The sequence below is a fragment of the Dendrobates tinctorius genome, unplaced genomic scaffold (assembly GCF_039654945.1).
Source record: "Dendrobates tinctorius isolate UK_male_01 unplaced genomic scaffold, ASM3965494v1 ptg000022l, whole genome shotgun sequence".
In the NCBI taxonomy this organism is placed as follows: domain Eukaryota; kingdom Metazoa; phylum Chordata; class Amphibia; order Anura; family Dendrobatidae; genus Dendrobates; species Dendrobates tinctorius.
This window is the reverse complement of record NW_027361690.1, coordinates 96,575,640-96,598,036: the sequence shown is the minus strand read 5'-3', so window position 1 is coordinate 96,598,036 and position 22,397 is coordinate 96,575,640. Positions and strand designations below refer to the sequence as shown.

The 22,397-nt window shown below is 45.8% G+C and overlaps 1 protein-coding gene across 6 annotated transcripts in view; it reads left to right on the top strand.

The window, feature by feature from the left end:
- The window catches only part of BLM (BLM RecQ like helicase), an 83,554-nt gene that overhangs the window by 36,171 nt on the left and 24,986 nt on the right, over window positions 1-22,397 (top strand). For all 6 annotated transcript variants that reach the window (XM_073569005.1, XM_073569004.1, XM_073569006.1 and 3 more), the window contains 3 exons: window positions 13,433-13,551; window positions 17,738-17,851; window positions 18,933-19,031. In XM_073569005.1, coding sequence (XP_073425106.1) covers window positions 13,433-13,551; window positions 17,738-17,851; window positions 18,933-19,031 — 332 coding nt within the window. The remainder of the gene's footprint in view (window positions 1-13,432; window positions 13,552-17,737; window positions 17,852-18,932; window positions 19,032-22,397) is intronic.

The following is a 22,397-nucleotide window of genomic DNA, read 5'->3' as shown; positions in this document are numbered from 1 at the left end:
TGAACGTTTCTGTGGTTGTAAGGCTACCACTGCAATGCAAACTGTGTACCTCACTTCTGTGTTGGGGAAAATCACTGTCAAGATTGTCTTCCAGTATGTTTTGATCATGTTGCAAGGGCGCGTCCCTTTTTTTGGGGGAAGCAACTGGCAAAATTTACTTTACCACTGTATTGTGGCTAGAATACACTGGCAACCCAGTAGTCAGCATTATTTGGAATCATAACTATACGGGTAACAATCATGTTGAAGATAGTGCTGCAAGAAGGCGCTCATGGGCTGGTCTCTTTCATGAGGTCCAACTCCACAGTTGGTGGTGGGATAACACTCAAGCTTTCTTCCTCCATCCCCTCCTGACAACCACTGACAACAGAGGGAATCATTATCGTCGTCATCTCCTAACTGTTGCGCGTCCATCACCTCTTCCTTCTCGTCCTTTTCATGGTCCTTCTCCATTTGTTCCTCCCATGGCAAATGTCTGTGAGATGACAGACCTGAACTTATAGATATTGTTAACCCTAAAAGTATCCTCCTCTGCTTCCTCCTCTTCCCCGAGGACCAACACCACCACCTACTCACCCACATTATATAAAGTGTGCTCCAGCATGTAGATGACAGTAATAGGGATGCTGATGACTACATCATCACCGATAACCATCTTAGTAGCCATTAAGAAAACGTGCAGAAGGGTGCAGAGGTCCTTCATCTGTGTCCACTACGCAAGTGTGAATTGCACCACATCCGTACTGCGTTGTCAGACTATGAAAAATGTCAAACTGCACTATGTCTCGGCGCTGCTGCCAGAGTCGCTGTGACATGTGCAGAGGTGAATTCCACTGTGTGGTCATATCGCATATCAACCGGTGAACCGGTAGTCCGAAAGATCTCTATACCAACTGAAGTGGAATGGTGGAAGTCAGCACGACAGTGGTTTCTGCAGCAGCGCATCCAGCCTGGGACAATGGCGGAGGAATTGCTGTACTATCAGATCAAGGATGCGAGCCATGCAAGGCACATGTGTAAGGTTGGCCCAGTGTAGGGCAGCCACCAAGTTTGCACCTTTATCGAACACGGCCTTCCCTGGCTCCAGGTTGAGTGTAGACAGCCATTGCTCAAACTCGGCCTGGATAGCTGTCCACAACTGTTGATCTGTATGACTGCTATCTCCAAGTCATATTAATGTAAGCACTCCCTGATTACGGTGAGCCCTGGCTGCGCAGTACGGAGGTATCCTCTCTGCAGTGTAGGAATGTGTGTTTAATTAAGGCAAAGGTTGATGGCTCAGGTGGAGACCCTAGAGGAGGTGGAGGAGGCAGAAGCACTGCAGGAACTGTTACATACAGAGGTTTGTTCCGCAAGCCCTAGGGACTCCAAGACTTGGTGTCTAGTGACACCTTGGTGTCTTCTGCTTTAGTTCTCCATCCCCTGATGTGTACTAGTTTAGTTCTTCAACCCCTGTTGTCTGTTAGCTTAGTTCTCCATGTTTTGGTGTGTATTTTTTTTCCTTCTGCAATCCTTTCTGTTTAATACTCCAACCTCTGTTGTCTGTTAGTTTAGTTATCCATCGTATGGTATGTAGTGGTTTAGTCTTACAACCCTACCTGTTTAGTAGTTTAGTTCTCTAACCCCTGTTGTCTAGCAGTTTAGTTATCCATCTTATGGTATGTAGTGGCTTATTTCTCCATCCTCAAGCGCCCTGCAAGCCTTGGAGATTGCAAGACTTGTGGAGCAGCCCCTTCCCCAACTGCCCCTACAGCCACCATAGTCGCCCAGTCATCGAGATGTAACTCCCATGTCCATGCTTGCTCATCCAGGTGTCATTGTTGAAATGCACCCTGGCAGACATAGAATTTTTCAGGGAATGGGTGATGTTGTCTGCCGACTCCGTGGTATATGACTCGAGTATAAGCCGAGAGGGGGCACTTTCAGCCATAAAAAATGGGCTAAAAATCTCGGCTTATGTTCGAGTATATACGGTATTTGGTCATTAACAAAAGTTCATCTCAATATTTTGTTATATATCCTTTGTTCGTAATGACAGAAGTCAAACGTTTTCTGTAAGTCTTCACAAAGTTGGCACACACTGTTGGTTGTATGTTGGCCCATTCCTCCATGCAGATCTCCTCTAGAGCAATGATGTTTTGGGCCTGTTACTGGACAACATGGACTTTCAAATCCCTCTAAAGGTTTTCTATGAGGTTGAGATCTGGAGACTGGCTAGGCCACTCCAGGACCTTCATATGCTTCTTACGATGCCACTCCTTCATTGCCCTGGCAGTGTGCTTGAGATCATTATCATGCTCAAACCCCCATCCACGTTTCATCTTCAATGCCCTTGCTGATGGAAGGAGGTTTGCACTCAAAATCTCACGATACATGGACCCATTCATTCTTTCATGTACACGGATCAGTCTTCCTGGTCCCTTTGCAGAGAAAGAGCCCCAAAGCATGATGCCACCCCTATGCTTCAGAGTCGGTATGGTGTTCTTTGGATGCAACTCAGCATTCTGTCTCCTTCAAACACGATGAGTTTTGTTTCTACCAAACAGTTCTACTTTGGTTTCATCAGACCATATGACATTCTCCCAATACTCTTCTGGATAATCCAGATGCTCTCTAGCAAACTTCGGATGGGCCCAGACATGTACTGCCTTAAGCAGGGGGATCTGAGTCCCTGGCGGCGTAGTGTGTTACTGATGGTAGTCTTTGTTACGGTGGTCCCAACTCTTCGCAGGTCATTCATTCTTGTGATCATTTTGACACCACAGGTTGAGATCTTGTGTGGAGCCCCAGATCGAGGGAGATTATCAGTGGTCTTGTATGTCTTCCATTTCCTTATTATTGCTCCCACAGTTGATTCACACCAAGCTGCTTGCCTATTGCAGATTCAGTGCAGGGCTGCAATTTTGTTTCTGGTGTCCTTCCACAGCTCTTTAAACTGCACTATGGTGAAGACCAGAGTGTGACTGTTTGAGATTGTGGACAGGTGTCTTTTATACTGATAACAAGTTCAAACAGGTGCCATTACTACAGGTAATGAGTGGAGGACAGAGGAGTCTCTTAAAGAAGTTGTTACAGGTCTGAAAGTTCAAGAAATCTTGCTTGTTTTTAGGTGACCAAATACTTATTTTCCACCATAATTTGCTAAATAAATCTTGCCAAATCAGACGAGGTGATTTTCTAGATTTATTTTCTCATTCTGACTCTAATAGTTGTGGTCTACCTATGATGTCAATTACAGGCCTCTCTCATCTTTTTAAGTGGGAGAACTTGCACAGTTGGTGGCTGAGTAAATACTTTTTTCCCCACTGTGTATGTGTGTATGTGTACATATATACTGTATATATTGTATATAATACACTGCTCCAAAAAATAAAGGGAGCACTAAAATACCACATCCTAGATATCACTGAATGAAATACTGTATTCCAGTTGCAAATCTTTATTCATTACATGGTGGCATGCATTGAGAACAATAAAACATAGAAATGATCAATTTTAAATCAAAATTAATATCCCTTGGAGGTCTGCATTTGGAAGGATTCTGAAAATTACAGTGGAAAATCAAATTACAGGCTGATCCAATTTCAGTAGAAATGCTTGAAGACAAGGAAATGATGCTCAGTAGTGTGGGTGGCCTCCACGTGCCTGTATGACCTCCCTACAACGCCTGGGCATGCTACTGATGAGGTGGTGGATGTTCTCTTGAGGGATCTCCTCCCAGACCTGATTAAAGATTCAGTCAACTCCTGTACAGTCTGTGGTGCAATGTCGCGTTGGTGGATGAAACGAGACATGATGTCCCGGATGTGCTCGATTGAATTCAGGTCTGGGGAACTGGCAAGCTAGTCCATAGCATCAATGCCCTCATCATGCATTAACTGCTGACACACTCCAGCCACATGAGGTTTGGCCTTGTCCTGCATTAGGAGGAACCCAAGGCCAGCCGCACCAGCATATGGTCTCACAAGGGGTCTGAAGATCTCATCTCGGTACCTAATGGCAGTCAGGCTACCTCTGGCGAGCATATGGAGGGCTGAACCAAATCTTATTTATCGAAGGACAGTATAAAAAACCCTGCTGTGGTGTTCACAATCCTCTTGCAATAGGACAAGCTGGATGGCAAAACAAGTGCTAGTAATATCCCAAAAGTAATAGGAATGAAAAAATAACTTTTAACCATGCCAAAGGAGTTGAAAAGAAAAGTCTTGAGTGAGTAAAAGAAGGGCTCAATTTTGGCTTTACTAGCAGAGGGATACAGTGTGAGCGTAATGTTGCCTCCATCCTTAAAATTTCTAAGACGGCAGTCCATTACAACAAGGCAAAGCAGCAGACATTGGGGACAACAAAGCTGCAGACCGGCAGAGGGCGAAAACGACTCACCACTTACTGGGATGACCGTCATCTTATTCGAGTGTCACTCAGCAACCGCAGGATGCCATCAAGTGACCTACAAAAGGAATGACAAATGGCAGCTGGGGTGAGGTGCGTGACAAGAACAGTTCGTAACAGTCTCCTAGAGGCAGGGCTCAAGTCTTGTAAAGCTAGAAAAACAACTTTCATCAATGAGAAGCAAAGGAAAGCCAGGCTGAAGTTTGCCAAAGACCATAAGGATTGGACCATAGAGGGATGGAGTAAGGTAATCTTCTCTGATAAGTCTAATTTTCAGCTTTGCCCAACATCTGGTCGTCTAATGGTTAGACGGAGACCTGGAGAGGCGTACAAGCCACAGTGTCTTGCACCCACTGTGACATTTGGTGGAGGATCGGTGATCTGTGGATGCTTCAGCAAGGATGGAATTGGGCAGGTTATTCTTTGCTAAGGACATATGAATCAAACCGCATACAAAGTTATCCTGGAAAAACAGTTGATTCCTTCTGCTCAGGCAATGTTCCCCAACTCCGAGGACTGGTTTTTCCAGCAGGACAATAAACCATGCCACACTGCTAGGTCAATGTGTGAATGAAGGACCAGTACATCAAATCCCTGTCATGGCCAGCCCAATCTCCAGACCTTAACCCCATTGAAAACCTCTGGAAAGTTATCAAGAGGAAGATTGATAGTCACAAGCCATCAAACAAAGAAGAACTGCTTAAATTTTTGTACCAGGAGTGGCATAAGGTCATCCAAAAGCAGTGTGAAAGACTAGTGGAAAGCATGCCAAGACGCATGCAAGCTGTGGTTAAAAATCATGGTTATTCCTCCAGCTGTGAAGCGGCCGTGAACGGCCTCTCGTGCTCCCGGCGTCTGTGTGCACCTCCAGGCGTCCAGGACCTTCGTGACGTGAGTCAACACGTGACCCTGCCGGCTTCACTAGCTAGTGGTTACCGCGGGGACCAAAAAACTTTTCAACGGGTTTCAAAGACTGACTTTCTTCTTCCTCAGAGATGGTCCCCCTCACCATAACAGGTTTATTTATGCAGTCCCGCCGTTTAAGCTGATTTCAACCTAACTCTGTGACAAGTTTCTTAGTGTTTGCAGCTGGAAACTATTCTTTTGCACTAAAGCGCCATTGTATTGTATCTGCGAGTTCCCAGAGATGCTTAGCACTAGGACTTTAAAAAAAAAAAAAAAAAAAAGTTGACAGCTAACCTGATTTTTTTAGATTTTTGCTGGTCTGAAAAAAAGACCCAAGATATTCAACTGCAAACACTACTGTCCACTACCAGAGTTGGGGCTCAGTATGCCTTGGTTGTCGTGGTTGCAAAACACTGTCTACGTAACCTCCTAGTTTTCCTCTGCTAAGCTACTCAGTTGCATGCCTCTGGGTTTTCACCAAGTGTGATCTACTACCTCATTGTCTACCTCTCTGTTCTCACACTCCTTGCCCTGAGTTACCCTACTCCTCTTCCTGTCTTGACAGCACAGTACAGTCCGCGGACACCTCAAGTATCGGAGTTTCATCACAAATTGATCACGTTCACCCAACGGGGTTAACGTCTGTTGACGAGGGTTTGGTTTATGCTCAGACCCAACTTCGTCTGGCCATGGATCAAACAGACACAAAATTTGGCTATTGGTGCAGATGATTTCCTCCTATTGACTCTGTGAATCTTTAGAGTAGATCTCTGATACCAATGCACTGGAATGTGTGAACAGCTCTGCAGAATGGGCCATCTGTGGTTCCCCACAGTCAGTTGGGCACTTGGAGAGTTGTGATGTGGGGGGAAAATGAGGGTAATTGGGGTGCCACCACTGATGACTGTACTGTGTGTGATGTTAAAGTGGAGGAAGAGGTGCAGAGGCTGCTTGATGCAGCGCTTGCCATCTACTGAAGGACATATTCTTTCTGGCCCTCGTATACAAAGCGTACCGCTGTACAGCTGCCAAAGAAAGGGAGCGGAGTTGACTGTCCAGTAATAGAAGTTGTAAAAATGCTGCGCAAAGGCTCACTGCAGTAAAACAAACCGACTTCTCCCCCCTCATACCTGTCTCATAGCCCTAAACAGCTATTCAGTACTTTCAATTCTCTTTTGCGTCCACCAGCTCCCTCTCATCTCAGCTGAAGACTTTGCCTCACCACCTGTGAACTCCAAACTTTACCACAGTCTTCATCACAAGCCTAACCCACCGCTTCAAGTTGTCACTAACTGGTATCTTCCATCCTGATTGAAACATACCTCGATCACACCCATCCTCAAAAAACCCACTCTTGACCCATCCTCTGTCTACCTATTGCCCCATATAATTTTTCCCCTATGCCTCCAAACTACTGGAACAACACGTGCGTTTTGAACTGTTCTTCCACCTCTCCTCTTGCTCCCTTTTTGACCACTTACAATCTGGCTTCAGACCGCACCATTCCTCTGAAACTGCCTTGACTAAAATCACCAACGACCTACTAACCGCCAAATTTTAACCGACCAAGTTTGTCCTTCTCCTGGACCAGGCATGTGCCTTAGACACAGTGCACCTTTCCTTCTTATTACAGACTTTATCTGATGACATTACACTTGGCCCTTTGTTGGCTCGCCTCATACCTAACACACAGGACATTCAGTGTATCCCACTCACACCCGCATCAACCTAAGGTATTCCCAGCCTATAGCTGGGCGACACCTTCTATTTAAGGCTTCTCCAATATGGAGGTGCCTGAGCTACGTTGTTAGTTTGCCTTGCATGCTTGCTAGTATCAGGTACCCCAGGTCCGCCTGTCTGCTTGTCTACCCTGTACCCGTCTGCTCTTACCTGTCTGTGCCCATCTGATCGTATCTGTCTGTGCTCTTCTGTCCATCAGCTGGTCCGGATCGCACCTACCAGCGCCCATCTGTCTAATACCCAGCCCAGCCCGCACCTGCCAGTGCTTTTCTGTTTCTCAACCAGGTCCTATCTGCACCCATAGTTCCAGAGTCCTTACAGTACCTGCCTGCATTTTTCATCCCTCCTTCCGGCCGTAACAGCTTACTCGCTGTAGGGGGTCAGCTGCCACCTTCTGTAGTTCAGCCATGGAGTAGCACTTGGTGCCACCTCTTTGTCCTTCCTTGGGTCGCAGTTTCGCCTGCTGCCACTTGTCCGAGTAGGCATTTGGTAGGCCACCTAGTTACGCCCCTTCCAGGCTTTCAGAGGAATTATTATTATGCATTTATATAGCGCCATTTATTCCATGGCGCTTTACATGTCAAAAGGGGAAATATAGACAGGTACAATAAACATGTGTAAGACAAGGGACACACAAGTACATAAGGAGAGGGGACCCTGCCCGCGAGGGCTCAGAGTCTACAGGGATGGGTGAGGATACAGTAGGAGAGGGTAGAGCAGGTCGTGCGGTGGTTCAGTAGACCGTGGATCATTGCAGGCTGTAGGCTTGTCGGAACAGGTGGGTCTTCAGGTTCTTCTTGAAGGTTTCCGTTGATAGTGAAAGTCTGATGTGTTGCGGCAGAGAGTTCCAGAGTATGGGGAAAGCACGGGAGAAGTCTTGTATTCGGTTGTGGGAAGAAGAGATAAGGGGGGAGTAGAGAAGGAGATCTTGAGATGATCGAAGGTTGCGTGTGGGTAGGTACCGTACCTAGAGACCATGTCACAGATGTATGGAGGAGACAGGTTGTGGATGGCTTTGTATGTCATGGTTAGGGTTTTGAATTGGAGCCTCTGGGCAATAGGAAGCCAGTGAAGGGCCTGGCATAGGGGGGAGGCTGGGGAATAGCGGGGAGACAGGTCGATTAGTCGGGCAGCAGAGTGTAGGATGGACTGGAGTGGAGCCACAGTGCTAGAGGGGAGGCCAGAGAGTAGGAGGTTGCAGTGGTCAAGGCGGGAGATAAGAGCATGCACTAGTGGTTTTGTGGCTTCGTGGTTGAGGAATGAGCGGATCTGGGAAATATTGAGTTTGAGGCAGCAGGAGGAAGCGAGGGCTTGGATATGTGGTTTGAAAGAGAGTGCAGAGTCGAGGATCACCCCAAGGCACCGAGCGTGCAGGACTGGGGAAAGAGAGCAGCCATTGACATTGATGAATAGGTCTGGTGGAGGGGTAGAGTGAGATGGGGGAAAGATGATGAATTCTGTTTTGTCCATGTTCAGTTTGAGAAAGCGAGCAGAGAAGAAGGCTGAGATAGCAGACAGCCATTGTGGGATTTCAGTCAGTAAGGAGGCGAGGTTGGGTCCAGATAGGTAGATCTGCGTGTCATCGGCATAGAGGTGGTAGTGCAAACCGTGGGATTCTATGAGCTGTCCCAAGCCAAAGGTGTAGATGGAGAATAGTAGGGGTCCTAGGACAGAGCCTTGAGGAACACCGACAGACGGGGGCGAGGTGAGGAGGTGGTGTTTGAGAGGGAGACATTAAATGTTCGGTCTGTTAGGTATGATGAGATCCAGGATAGGGCCAAGTCTGTGATGCCAAGAGATGAGTCTGTAGCAGGAGGGAATGGTCTACGGTGTCGAAGGCAGAGGACAGGTGCAGGAGATGGAGGACAGAGTAGTGTCGCTTGCTCTTGGCGGTTAGTAAGTCGTTAGTGACTTAGGGCAGTTTCAGTTGAGTGATGCGGTCGGAAGCCAGATTGTAACCGGTCAAAGAGGGAACAGGAGGACAGGTGGGAGGACAGTTCTAGATATACATGCTGTTCCAGTAGTTTTGAGGCGTAAGGGAGAAGAGATATCGGGCGATAGACACAGAGGATGGGTCAAGGGAGGGCTTTTTGAGGATGGATGTGATTGAGGCATGTTTGAATGATGAGGGAAGACACCATTTGTAAGTGAAAGGTTGAAGAGGTGTGTTAGAGATGGGATGAAGACTGTGGCCAAGTTAGGGATGAAGTGAGACGGGAGTGGGTCGAGGGCACAAGTGGTGAGGTGTGATATTGACAGAAGGGTGGAGAGCTGATATTCTGTCATGGTGGAGAACCTGGCTTTTGCAGAACAGGGCTGAGGGGCATTTGGGGCTGCGGGCCAACGTTTTGTCTGATCGTCTCGATCTTCTGCTTGAAGGAGTCAAAGTCTTCAGCAGAAATTAGAGGAGGGGGAGGAGGTGCTGTGGGACGGAGTAGAGAATTGAAAGAGTTGAAGAGCTGTTTAGGGTTGTGAGACAGGGAGGATATGAGAGATGCAAAGTAAGTTTGTTTTGCGGCAGAGAGCGTGGACTTAAAGCTGGCAACGAATACGGAACAGTGATTCCACCAACTTATTTCTTACAGTCTCCCATCTACTGGGTTAGCTGTAGTAGAAGAGGTGTCGATCCCCGCTATACTAGTTCTATTCTATTGCAATTAATGCCACTTTGTTGGCATCTGCCAATAATTTTTGTAAATATGTAGACTCCTGGTTGGATCTCCTTCATGCTTGTTGCCTGTAGCAGTAGGCCTCCAAGACCATCAGGCCTCCACCTCCTTGGAGTCAACTACCCGTGTTACTATCCTTATACATTTTGTAGCCTACTGTTGTCAGAAAAATGATATTTGTATATTTGTGCCACCTGAGTGTGGCTGAATATGAAAGCAGGTTGAGCTTTTGCATGTGGTATTGGGGCTCCCAGCAAAGGAGACTTACACCGATCCCTCACCGACCTCGTCTTACTGTGATGTTCAACTGAAAGCTGTAAATGCTGTCCCAGACCCCTGATACCTCATACCTGGCTGATTGCTGAATTTCCATGCTACAGTTTGTACTGTGGGTGAATTGAGGCCACTTTCCTGGTGTCTGTCCCTCATTTGATGTGTTTTGGCAGGATTTGGGGCCGTTATAAGGTGTTGTGCATGCGTTTTGTTTGTGCCTCCCATTGATATGAATGGCGTTTGGCGAATATTGGACAAATTAATCGGTGAATATTGCAAATTCGGCGATCGTAAACCGAGCCGAACATTGAAATATTTGCTCGTCTCTAGGTCTGACGCCTTCATATAGCTTCAGCTGATTTTTTTTTCGTCTGTTATAGCTGCAGACACTAAGTACTTAAGTGTTTGCTACTTCCTCCAGCTATTCCGCTCTTGCAGGCTCTGAGCTATTGACCCCTGCCCTCCCGAGCCTATTTTCACCTTCATGACCACGCCAAATTTTACAATTTTGACCAGTGTCTCCCGAGATCTTGGTGCCGAGATCTCCATCTGCGCATGTGCTGCCCCCGGCAGCCATTTTCCTGGAGTCCATTGCACAGTGAACCATGTAAGTGCGGGGGCTCTGGGCTTTCACAAAATTTCGGCAGAGTCCCCGCACCACCGAACACCCGAATAGGCACAAATTGTAACACCCCCTCATCCCAGCCTGCAGCAAAGCTCCACTCTTGCCTCCTCCAGCAGCGACCCTGGCACCCTGCTTCACCGCGGCCGGTAAGGTATATCCGCATTTTATGAGGCACCAGCATTTTCCCCCCAAATTTGGGGGGGAAAAAGTGCGTCTTGTAATCCCAAAAACACGGTAATTACAGACAGCACCAGGGTGTATTCTTTAGTGACCAGGGTCACTGAACAATTACTCGGAGGTAGGCATGTGATCCTAATAGATCCCTCTCCCTTCCTAGGATCTCTCCCTTCCTTATAGCGGAGTTTGACACCCTAATTTGTACTCCATGGTGCCCCCTCTCAACGACAGAAGACAGACAAAGTGGGAAAAATTAATGGTGAAGTGCACCAAGGTTCCTTACTAGGTCTGTTAGGTATTTTTGTAAAAGCAACATGTTTAAATAAAGTCTCTATAGCGTTGTATATGCTATAGTATTGTATATGCATAGAGTTGGTCTATGATTAGCTTAATGTGGTAGGGGATCCAAGAACACAGGGTACCAGGAGGTCACTGATGTATATTTTCTTCAATTATGATACTTAAGTGCATATAGATATATAGATAGAGATATAGATATATATATATATATATATATATATATATATATAGTACTTTTCCAGTTATATCCTATATATTTCAATACCATACAGCACTATCTCATCCTATTATTGTGTATAGTTGTGCAGCATTGGACATGTTTGATCCTTTTGCGCTATAAACGCATTTTATATACACTACCGTTCAAAAGTTTGGGGTCACCCAGACAATTTTGTCTTTTCCATGAAAACTCATACGTTTATTAATCAAATGAGTTGCCAAATGAATTTAAAATTTAGTCCAGACATTGACAAGGTCGGAAAAAAAAGATTTTTATTTGAAATAATAATTTTCTCCTTCAAACACTGCTTTCGTCAAAGAATGATCCCTTTGCAGCAATTCCAACATTGCAGACCTTTGGCATTCTAGCAGTTAATTTGCTGAGGTAATCTGGAGAAATTGCACCCCATGCTTCCAGAAACCCCTCCCACTAGTTGGTTTAGCTTGAGGGGCACTTTTTGCATACCATACGGTCAAGCTGCTCCCAGAACTGCTCAATGGTGTTGAGATCTGGTGACTGCGTTGGCCACTCCATTACAGATAGAATACCAGCTGCCTGCTTCTTCCCTAAATGGTTCTTGCATAATTTGGAGGTGTGCTTTGGGTCATTGTCCTATTGTAGGATGAAATTGGCTCCAAGCGCTGTCCACAGTGAAATTGGCTCCAATCAAGCGCTGTCCATAGGGTATTGAATGACGTTGCAAAATGGAGTGATAGCCTTCCTTATTCAAAATCCCTTTTACCTTGTACAAATCTCCAACTTTACCAGCACCAAAGCAACCCCAGACCATCACATTACCTCTACCATGCTTGACAGATGGCGTCAGGCACTCTTCCAGCATCTTTTCAGTTCTGCATCTCACAAATGTTCTTTTGTGTGATCCAAACACCTCAAACTTGGATTCGTCTTTCCATAACACTTTTTACCAATCTTCCTTTGTCCAATGTCTGTGTTCTTTTGCCCATAATAATCTTTTCCTTTTATTACCCATTCTCAGATATGGCTTTTTCTTTGCCACTCCTCCCTGAAGGCCAGCATCCCGGAGTTGCCTCTTCACTGTAGACGTTGACACTGGCGTTTGCGTGTACTATTTAATGAAGCTGCCAGTTTGAGGACCTGTGAAGCGTCGATTTCTCAAACTACAGACTCTAATGCAGGGTTCCCCAACTCCTGTCTTCAAGGCCCACCAACAGGTCATGTTTTCAGGATTTCCCTTGTATTGTACAGGTGATGCAATTATCACCTGGGCAGTACTAAGGAAATCCTGAAAAATGACCTGTTGGTGGGCCTTGAGGACTGGAGTTGGGGAACCCTGCTCTAATGTACTTGTCTTGTTACTCACTTGTGCAGCGGGGCCTCCCATCTCTTTCTACTCTGGTTAGAGCCTGTTTGTGCTCTCCTCTGAAGGGAGTAGTACACACAGTTGTAGGAAATCTTCAGTTTCTTGGCACTTTTTCGCATGGAATAGCCTTCATTTCTAAGAACAAGAATAGACTGTCGAGTTTCACATAAAAGTTATTTTTTTTCTGGCCATTTTGAGAGTTTAATCGAACCAACAAATGTAATGCTCCAGATTCTCAACTAGCTCAAAGGAAGGTCAGGTTTATAGCTTCTCTAATTAGCCAAACTATTTTCAGCTGTGCTAACATACATGCACAAGGGTTTTCAAGAGTATTCTAACCATCTATTAGCCTTCTTACACAGTTGGCAAACACAAAGTAGCATAAGAACACTGGAGTGATGGTTGTTGGAAATAGGCCTCTATACACCTATGAAGATATTGCATTACAAACCAGACGTTTGCAGCTAGAATAGTCATTTACCACATTAACAATGTATAGTGTATTTCTGAATCATTTAATGTTAGCTTCATTGGAAAAAGACTGCTTTTCTTTCAAAAATAAGGACATTTCTAAGTGACCCTAAACTTTTGAACGATAGTGTAAATATCTGTGATTGTGATTATGAGTTTGTATATTATACACCAAGATTAGGACACACCAGGGATTCCAAGGACAGCCACCAAGGAGCGGTGGCACCATTGTTGAACTCCATTAGAGTGCATTAACATTGTTTTTGTTTAAAGAATGTTATTTTTCAATTGATAATGATAAAAATCTAAATTAATTCCAGGTGGCGGGAAGAGTTTGTGTTACCAGCTGCCAGGTTGCGTGTCCCCCGGTGTCACTATTGTCATCTCCCCCCTCCGTTCCTTGATAATTGACCAGGTTCAGAAGCTCACCACTCTAGACGTAAGCATTTGGTATTGTTCCTCTGTGTGTCCATCTATGACAGACCTGGTAAAGTGAGTTGTAATAGTAAGGAGTAAGGGTACTGTCACACTTAGCGATGCACCAGCGATCCCGACCAGCGATATGACGCGGTCAGGATCGCTGGTACATCGCTAAGTGGTCGCTAGTGAGCTGCCACACAGGCATATCTCACCAGCGACATCGCTGGGGTCGGGGGTCGCTACTTACCTGTCACACCAGGTGATCCTGCGTCCTCCCGCCCGGCTCCACGCGTCGCTCGTCGTCACAGCAGGAAGCGCCGCAGGAAGCTGACGACGAGAAACAGTCCAGGACGTTCTCGCGCGATCAGCGATAAGCAGCGGGGGAGCGGGTTATAGGTAAGTATCACACATAGCGATATCGCTAGCAATATCGCTATAACGTCACAAGTTATAGCGATATTGCTAGCGATATCTCTTAGTGTGACATGCCCTTAATTCTAGCCCACAAAATAGCCAAATAGGTAGCGTGTACAGATGTAATAATCAGTTTTATTTATGGTTTGAACAAAAAGGTGACATTATAGTATATGTTTCCCTGTTTTTGATAATCATGTCCTTTTCAGTCCAGAATGATTTTGAAGACACCTGATATTTCGTTTGCACAAGGTTGCTTAGAATACATCATTGCTACTTACAATTTCATTTGGCCCGATAGGTTTCTATTAGTGGAGGAAATGTGATATTCGTGGTTTAGAAAATCACTGTTCAAAGTCTTACAAATATTTGGGGTCCTCCAATTAAGATTTTAACCTGTTGCTTTATCCAGAGAAAACAGGTAGAAAATGTGACTTGGGATCCAATTTAATTGAGGGGCTGGACATTTGGGCATAAACCATCTCTTGTCTATATTTCACCTACATAAGATGGAAAACTTCTACCCCAGTATAAATAAATATGTAAAATATTAAACAATGATCAAGTAGCTACAATACAGATAAAAACAAAAACTATTTGAAAGGTATGAATGAAACTACAAAATTTATAATTAATTACCGTATATACTCGTGTATAAGCCGACCTGTGTATAAGCTGACCCCCCTAATTTTGCCACAAAAAACTGTGAAAACTTATTGACTCGCGTATAAGCCGAGGGTGGAAAATACAGTAGCCACTGGTAAATTTCAAAAATAAAAATAGATACCAATAAAAGTAAAATAAATTATAACATCAGTAGGTTAAATGTTTTTGAATATCCATATTGAATCAGGAGCCCCATATAATGGCCCCATAAGATGTTCCATACAAAATACACCCCATATGCAGCACAATGGTTAATAATGCCCCCATAAGATGCTCCATAGACTATGCCCCCATGAGATGCTCCATAGATAATGCCCCCATATGCATCCCCCATAAGATGCTCCATAGAATATGCCCCCATAAGATGATCCATAGACTATGCCCCCATGAGATGCTCCATAGATAATGCCCCCATATGCATCCCCCATAAGATGCTCCATAGAATATGCCCCCATAAGATGCTCCATATATGCTGCCCCCATAAGATGCTCTATATATTATGCCCCCATATGCTGCCCCCATAAGATGCTCAATAGATTATGCCCCCATATGCTGCCCCCATAAGATGCTCCATAGAATATGCCCCCATATGCAGCTCCCATAAAATGCTCCATAGATTATGCCCCCATAAGATGCTCCGTAGATTATGCCCCCATAAGATGCTCCATAGATTATGCCCCATAAGATGCTCCATAGATTAAGCCCCCATAAGATGCTCCATAGATTAAGCCCCCATATGCAGCCCCCATAAGATGATGCTCCATAGATTATGCCCCCATATGCAGCCCCCATAAGATGCTCCATAGGTAATGCCCCCATATGCAGCCCACATAAGATGATGCTCCATAGATTATGCCCCCATATGCATCCCCCATAAGATGATGCTCCATAGATTATGTCCCCATATGCAGCCCCCATAAAATGATGCTCCATAGATTATGCCTCCATATGCAGCCCCCATAAAATGATGCTCCATAGATTATGCCCCCATAAGATGCTCCATAGATTATGCCCCCATATGCAGCCCCCATAAGATGATGCTCCATAGATTATGCCTCCATATGCAGCCCCCATAAAATGCTCCATAGATTAGGCCCCCATATGCTGCCCCCATGAGATGATGCTCCATAGATTATGCCCCCATAAGATGATGCTCCATAGATTATGCCCCCATATGCAGCCCCCATAAGATGATGCTCCATAGATTATGCCCCGTATGCTGCCCCCATGAGATGATGCTCCATAGATTATGCCCCCGTATGCAGCCCCCATAAAATGATGCTCCATAGATTATGCCCCCATATGCTGCCCCCATAAAATGATGCTCCATAGATTATGCCCCCGTATGCTGCCCCATAAGACGATGCTCCATAGATTATGCCCCCGTATGCAGCCCCCATGAGATGATGCTCCATAGATTATGCCCCCATATGCAGCCCCCATAAGATGATGCTCCATAGATTTTGCCCCCATATGCAGCCCCCATAAGATGATGCTCCATAGATTATGCTCCCATATGCTGCCCCCATAAGATGCTCCATAGATTATGCCCCCTTATGCAGCCCCATAAAATGATGCTCCATAGATTATGCCCCCATATGCTGCCCCCATAAAATGATGCTCCATAGATTATGCCCCCATATGCAGCCCCCATAAGATGATGCTCCATAGATTATGCCACCATATGCAGCCCCCTTAAAATGATGCTCCATAGATTATGCCCCCATATGCTGCCCCCATAAGATGCTCCATAGATTATGCCCCCATATGCAGCCCCCATAAGATGATGCCCCCATATGCAACCCCCATAAGATGATGCTCCATAGATTATGACCCCATATGCAGCCCCCATAAGATGATGCTCCATAGATTATGCCCCCATAAGATGATGCTCCATAGATTATGCCCCCATAAGATGATGCTCCATAGATTATGCCCCCATGAGATGATGCTCCATAGATTATGCCCCCGTATGCAGCCCCCATAAAATGATGCTCCATAGATTATGCCCCCATAAAATGATGCTCCATAGATTATGCCCCCATATGCAGCCCCCACAAAATGATGCTCCATAGATTATGCCCCCATATGCAGCCCCCATAAAATGATGCTCCATAGATTATGCCCCCATATGCTGCCCCCATAAGATGCTGCATAGATTATGCCCCCATATGCTGCCTCCATGAGATGATGCTCCATAGATTATGCCCCCATAAGATGATGCTCCATAGATTATGCCCCCATATGCAGCCCCCATAAGATGATGCTCCATAGATTATGCCCCCATATGCAGCCCGCATAAAATGATGCTCCATAGATTATGCCCCCATATGCTGCCGCTGCTGCAACAAAAATGACATACTCAGCTCTCCTCCCTGGGGGCCAGGTGCCGGGTCCTGAGCAGGCGGAGACACAAGCGCGCTATGGGGACAGGTGCCGGTGTTGCCGCTGGCTCAGGACCCGGAACCTGAGATATTCACATGTCCCGGGTCCATCGCTGCTGTCTGCCGCATCCTGTGTCAGTGACTATTCAGCCAGCAGGTGTCGCGGTGCGCACTAACCACGTCACCGCTCCCTCTGCTGGCTGAATGTCACTGACACAGGACGCAGCAGCAAACAGCGATGAACCGGGAACAGGTGGATTTCTTACCGCCTCCTGGCGCGGTCTCTGCAGCCCGGCTTCTCCCACGGTCTCCCTTCCTTCAGTGGTCATGTGGTACCGCTCATTAAACTCATGAATATGCGCATATTCATGAGTTTAATGAGCCGTACCACGTGACCGCTGAAGGAAGGAGCCTGAGACCGGGAGAAGCGAGGGGGCTGCAGAGACCGCGCCAGGAGGGGGTAAGTATGATCGCCGACCCCAGGTATATGACTCGTGTATAAGCCGAGAGGGGAACTTTCAGCCCAAAAAAATGGGCTGAAAATCTCGGCTTATACACGAGTATATACGGTAATATAATAAAATAATGTTATTGATCCTTGCCAATTTTGTGGTTTCATTCATACCTTTCAAGTAGTTTTTGTTGTTGTTTTCATCTCCTGTCTATAGCTTGTACGGATTTAATGCCTCAAAAGACAAATAGACCTGATATTTTGTCATATTGCCTGTTCTGTTCAACTAGATTCCAGCCACGTATCTCACAGGAGATAAGACTGATTCTGAAGCTTCCAGCATTTACTTGCAGCTCTCTAAAAAAGATCCAATTATAAAACTGCTATATGTCACTCCAGAGAAGGTAATAATAATGTGTTTTGAATTGCCTGTAAAAAAAAAAAAAAAAAAATTAAAATTAAAAAAATATTGCCTTTTTCAAGCATATTACATGGCGGGGTTTTTTTTTTTTTGTTTTTTTGTTTTTTTAAGTCCTACTGAAAAGCCAATGGAAACTCAAAAACTACCAGTCTTATTTCAGCAGTCAGTCTTGTGATGCATTTTTTTTTTGTCATGGTGAGATATTTTGTCTATTCCATTGTCTTTTTAACTTCCCAAGCTGCCAATAGCTTGTGCTCAAAATCAGACTGAGCATAAAAATTGCCCTAAAACAATGGGGAATTCTAAAAAGTTACATAGGCATAAGTCACTAAAGTATAAATACCCTTAGGGCCCATTCATTATTGTATTTTTGCCTTTTTTTCACTTGTGCCTTAGTATTCTTTTTAATTTGTGCCTTTTTTCTATACTGTATTATGAAGTGTTTGCCTGTAGTTATGTTTTTTTAATGTTTGACATTATGGGCAGCGTTAAGAATGTACTCTAGTCCCGAACCCCCAATGTAGTGATTACATGGATAACTGAGTTTATGGGTCAGATTTTGGTAAAATTTGATTTAGTGCAAAATTCTTCAACCCCGTGCACAATTTTGAAGAATTTGGAGCAAAAAAAAAGCCAACAAATACCATAAGAGAAAAAAAATATAACATTTTGTATTTAAATAATACAAAATTCAGAATTAGGAAAATGAATGACTTGGTACAAATCACTAAAATAATACTTTCTTGTCTTCCAGAAATTCAGTTTTTGGGCATTGTCTCACCATGATATCCCATTTTTAATTTACAGCCAGCTTTAAGATCAATCCAAGAAAAAAATGGGGCCAACTTTACATTTCCAGTGTACTGAAATTGTATTAGTACAAGTAAATGGCAAGATCAGCCAGACCTGCAGCTACACATTGTTTTTGTATTTTCTCAGCAATAGGGGGAACTATGCGAGAAATGTGGTATTCTAGTGGTTACCCTAATACTTAGTAAATGCATAAATTATATTAAGGGCCCAATTCATCATTTACAGGGTTTTTTTTTTTGTCTGTACAAAAGGTTTGCGCAAGCCCCAGACTTATTACCACAATGGAAAATTTGTATGAGCGTCAGCTGCTGGCACGATTTGTCATTGATGAGGCTCACTGTGTAAGCCAGGTAAGCTGTTCTGTGCTCTGACTAGTGGGTTGTTCCATTACTAAGATTATTATTTTGTAAAAAAAAATGAATTATTGCGCTAATAATATTGTACTCAGGACTGCAAGGTGAACAGTGCCGTCACAGGGTCAGCACTGGTAACCTGCACTCAGCCTCTGTCTTTGAGCTGTAGTAGGACATGCTCTCCATGTTTAGAATACAAATCTTAAAAAAAAAAAAAACACAATTAAAAATGTTTTGTTTTTTTTCCCCAAGTTTGAAAGCAACAGAAAGTATACTGTATTTTTCGCTTTATAAGACGCTCCTGATTATAAGACGCACACCCAAAATTGAAGAAAGAGAAATTTTTTTATGTTAAATGGGGGTCTGTCTTATAATGCCAGTGTCCGTCTTACAAGTCATATATATGTCCTTTATCCTGGTATCTATTAAACCCCCATCCTGGCACATGGCCCCCTTCTGCTGTCACATGGCCCCCCTGTGTTGCTGGCACATTGCCCCCTTGTTCTGCTACACTGGCTCATTGCTCCACTGTGCTGCTGGCACTGCCCCGCTGTGCTTCTGGCATGCACATGGCTCCCCCATCCCATCCTGGATATGCCCCCCTGTGCTGCTAGCACACACATGCCCCCCAAACCCCATCCTGGATATGCCCCCCTGTGCTGCTGGCACGCACATGGCCCCCCATCCCATCCTGGATATGCACCCCTGTGCTGCTGGCATACACATGGGCCCCCCATCCCATCCTGGATATGCCCCCCTGTGCTGCTGGCACGCACATGGGCCCCCCCATCCCATCCTGGATATGCCCCCCTGTGCTGCTGGCACGCACAAGGCCCCCCCATCCCATCCTGGATATGCCCCCTGTGCTGCTCCCATCCTGGATATGCCCCCCTGTGCTGCTGGCACACACACGGCCCCCACATCACATCCTGGATATGCCCCCCTGTGCTGCTGGCACGCACATGGCCCCCCCATTCCATCCTGGATATGCCCCCCCTGTGCTGCTGCCACGCACAAGCCCCCCCCATTCCATCCTGGATATGTCCCCCTGTGCTGCTGGCACACACATGGCCCCCATCCTGGATATGCCCCCCTGTGCTGCTGGCACACACATGGCCCCCACATCACATCCTGGATATGCCCCCCTGTGCTCTGGCACGCACATGGCCCCCACATCATACCCTGGATATGCCCCCCTGTGCTCTGGCACGCACATGCCCTCCCATTCTGAATATGCCCCCCTGTGCTGCTGGCACGCCCATGGCCCCCACATCACATCCTGAATATGCCCCCCTGTGCTGCTGGCACACACATGGCCCCCACATCACATCCTGAATATGCCCCCCTGTGCTGCTGGCACACACATGGCCCCCACATCACATCCTGGATATGCCCCCCTGTGCTCTGGCACACACATGCCCTCCCATCCTGGATATGCCCCCCCTGTGCAGCTGGCACGCACATGGCCCCCAAATCACATCCTGGATATGCCCCCATGTGCTGCTGGCACACACATGGCTCCCCATCCCATCCTGGATATGCCCCCCTGTGCTCTGGCACGCACTTGCCCTCCCATCCTGAATATGCCCCCCTGTGCTGCTGGCACACACATGGCCCCCACATCACATCCTGGATATGCCACCCTGAGCTCTGGCACGCACATGCCCCCCCATCCCATCCTGAATATGCCCCCCTGTGCTGCTGGCACGCACATGGCCCCCACATCACATCCTGGATATGCGCCTCTGCTCTGGCACGCACATGGCCCCACATCACATCCCCCCATATCTCACCTTCCAATGATGGCTCCTGCTCCCAGCTCCCCCACTGCTCTTCCTGTGTCTGTGCTGACATTAAGGAGCTGCTCATACAGGCATTTCATTGTAGCTGCAGGACCTTCCATCACATGAACACAGTGCTGCACACTGGAAGTCACGTGACCGCAGGTCCTATTGACACAGACACAGGAAGAGCCAGGGGGAGCAGGGAGCACGGAGACATCATCAGAAGGTGACTATAGTGACGGGGCAGTTGGGGGAGAATGCAGGCACATGCAATATGCGCTGCTCCGAGCGTTAAATCATATATATCCCTACAAATGATCTTTATTGATTAATATGTGTTGTATCTCGGGTCCTTTATTGACCTGGTTGTAGTTTTAAGTTGGCTTAGCATTTGTACTCATCTGTGCCATTAACAATTGGCATTAAAAAGCAGTATCTATTGCAACAGTTTTTTGAACACAATCTGCATGCTTAGAAACCACTTCCATTTTATACACGTGGTTAATGATGGGGTTATAACTTCTTTTGGGCAACATCATGCAGCATTTTTTGTCACATTTGAAATGTGGCATTGTTGGTCTTTTTGATGCTATTGGAAAGAGTGTGAACATACACAGCAAGCTTAGAAAACACTGATTTAACCAACATTAGGTTTTTCCTACAGTGACCACATCTGAGTTGGTTCTAATAGTTTTCTGAGCACCATTTTTCAGTGTAAGCAGTATCTAATTTCTGTAGCAACTTTTGAAATTTAGTCTGCATGTTAAGAGACTACAGTCTATTTTGGCAAACCAAGGGCCCAAACCCCTGGAATATTGTTATCCTTTGGCCACGTTGTAAAATTATGTCAAACGTCACCAATTGCCTATTGTGTTCTTTTTTGTTTTTAATTGGGGTCTAGGGTCCTCTTAGATATAGGATTGTCTATGTCTATTGATAGGGGTTCCTTTAGGACAGGGTTTCCCAACTCCAGTCCTCAAGGCACACCAACAGATCATGTTTTCAGGATTTCCTTAGTATTGCTCAGGTGATAATTGCTTCACCTGTGCAATACAAAGGAAATCCTGAAAACATGATCTGTTGGTGTGCCTTGAGGACTGGAGTTGGGAAACCCTGCTTTAGGACATCGGGTAGGAGGGTTCCCCAAGTGGCTGCAGGGAATATAGGGCTCCCAGGGTCAGCCATCGTGGAGCGGGGGCGCCACAACGTTCCCCCCTAGGGTGCCAACCTCCACAGCCAGGAAGGCGACAGCCTAGTTGACGTAAAAGGGACTTCTAGCTTACCCATTTTTAATTGGTAATTTTGAAACACGGTTGTTTTTGTTTGTGCATGTTTTTTTTTTTTTTTGGTGTGAACCATTGCATATGGTTTTTTAATCAATAAAGATAATTTGTAGGGATATATATGATTTAACTGTTGGATACCCTTTTTGGATCAATTTTTGATAATTTTTTGAATATTACATGAGCCTAATGAGCGGGAGCACAGGACCTCCCGCTGTCTCTGCAGCCCACAGCCAGCCCACCCCTGCACCACTGCAGAGCTGCCCCCCTCCTCTACATCACACATTCGGATTATA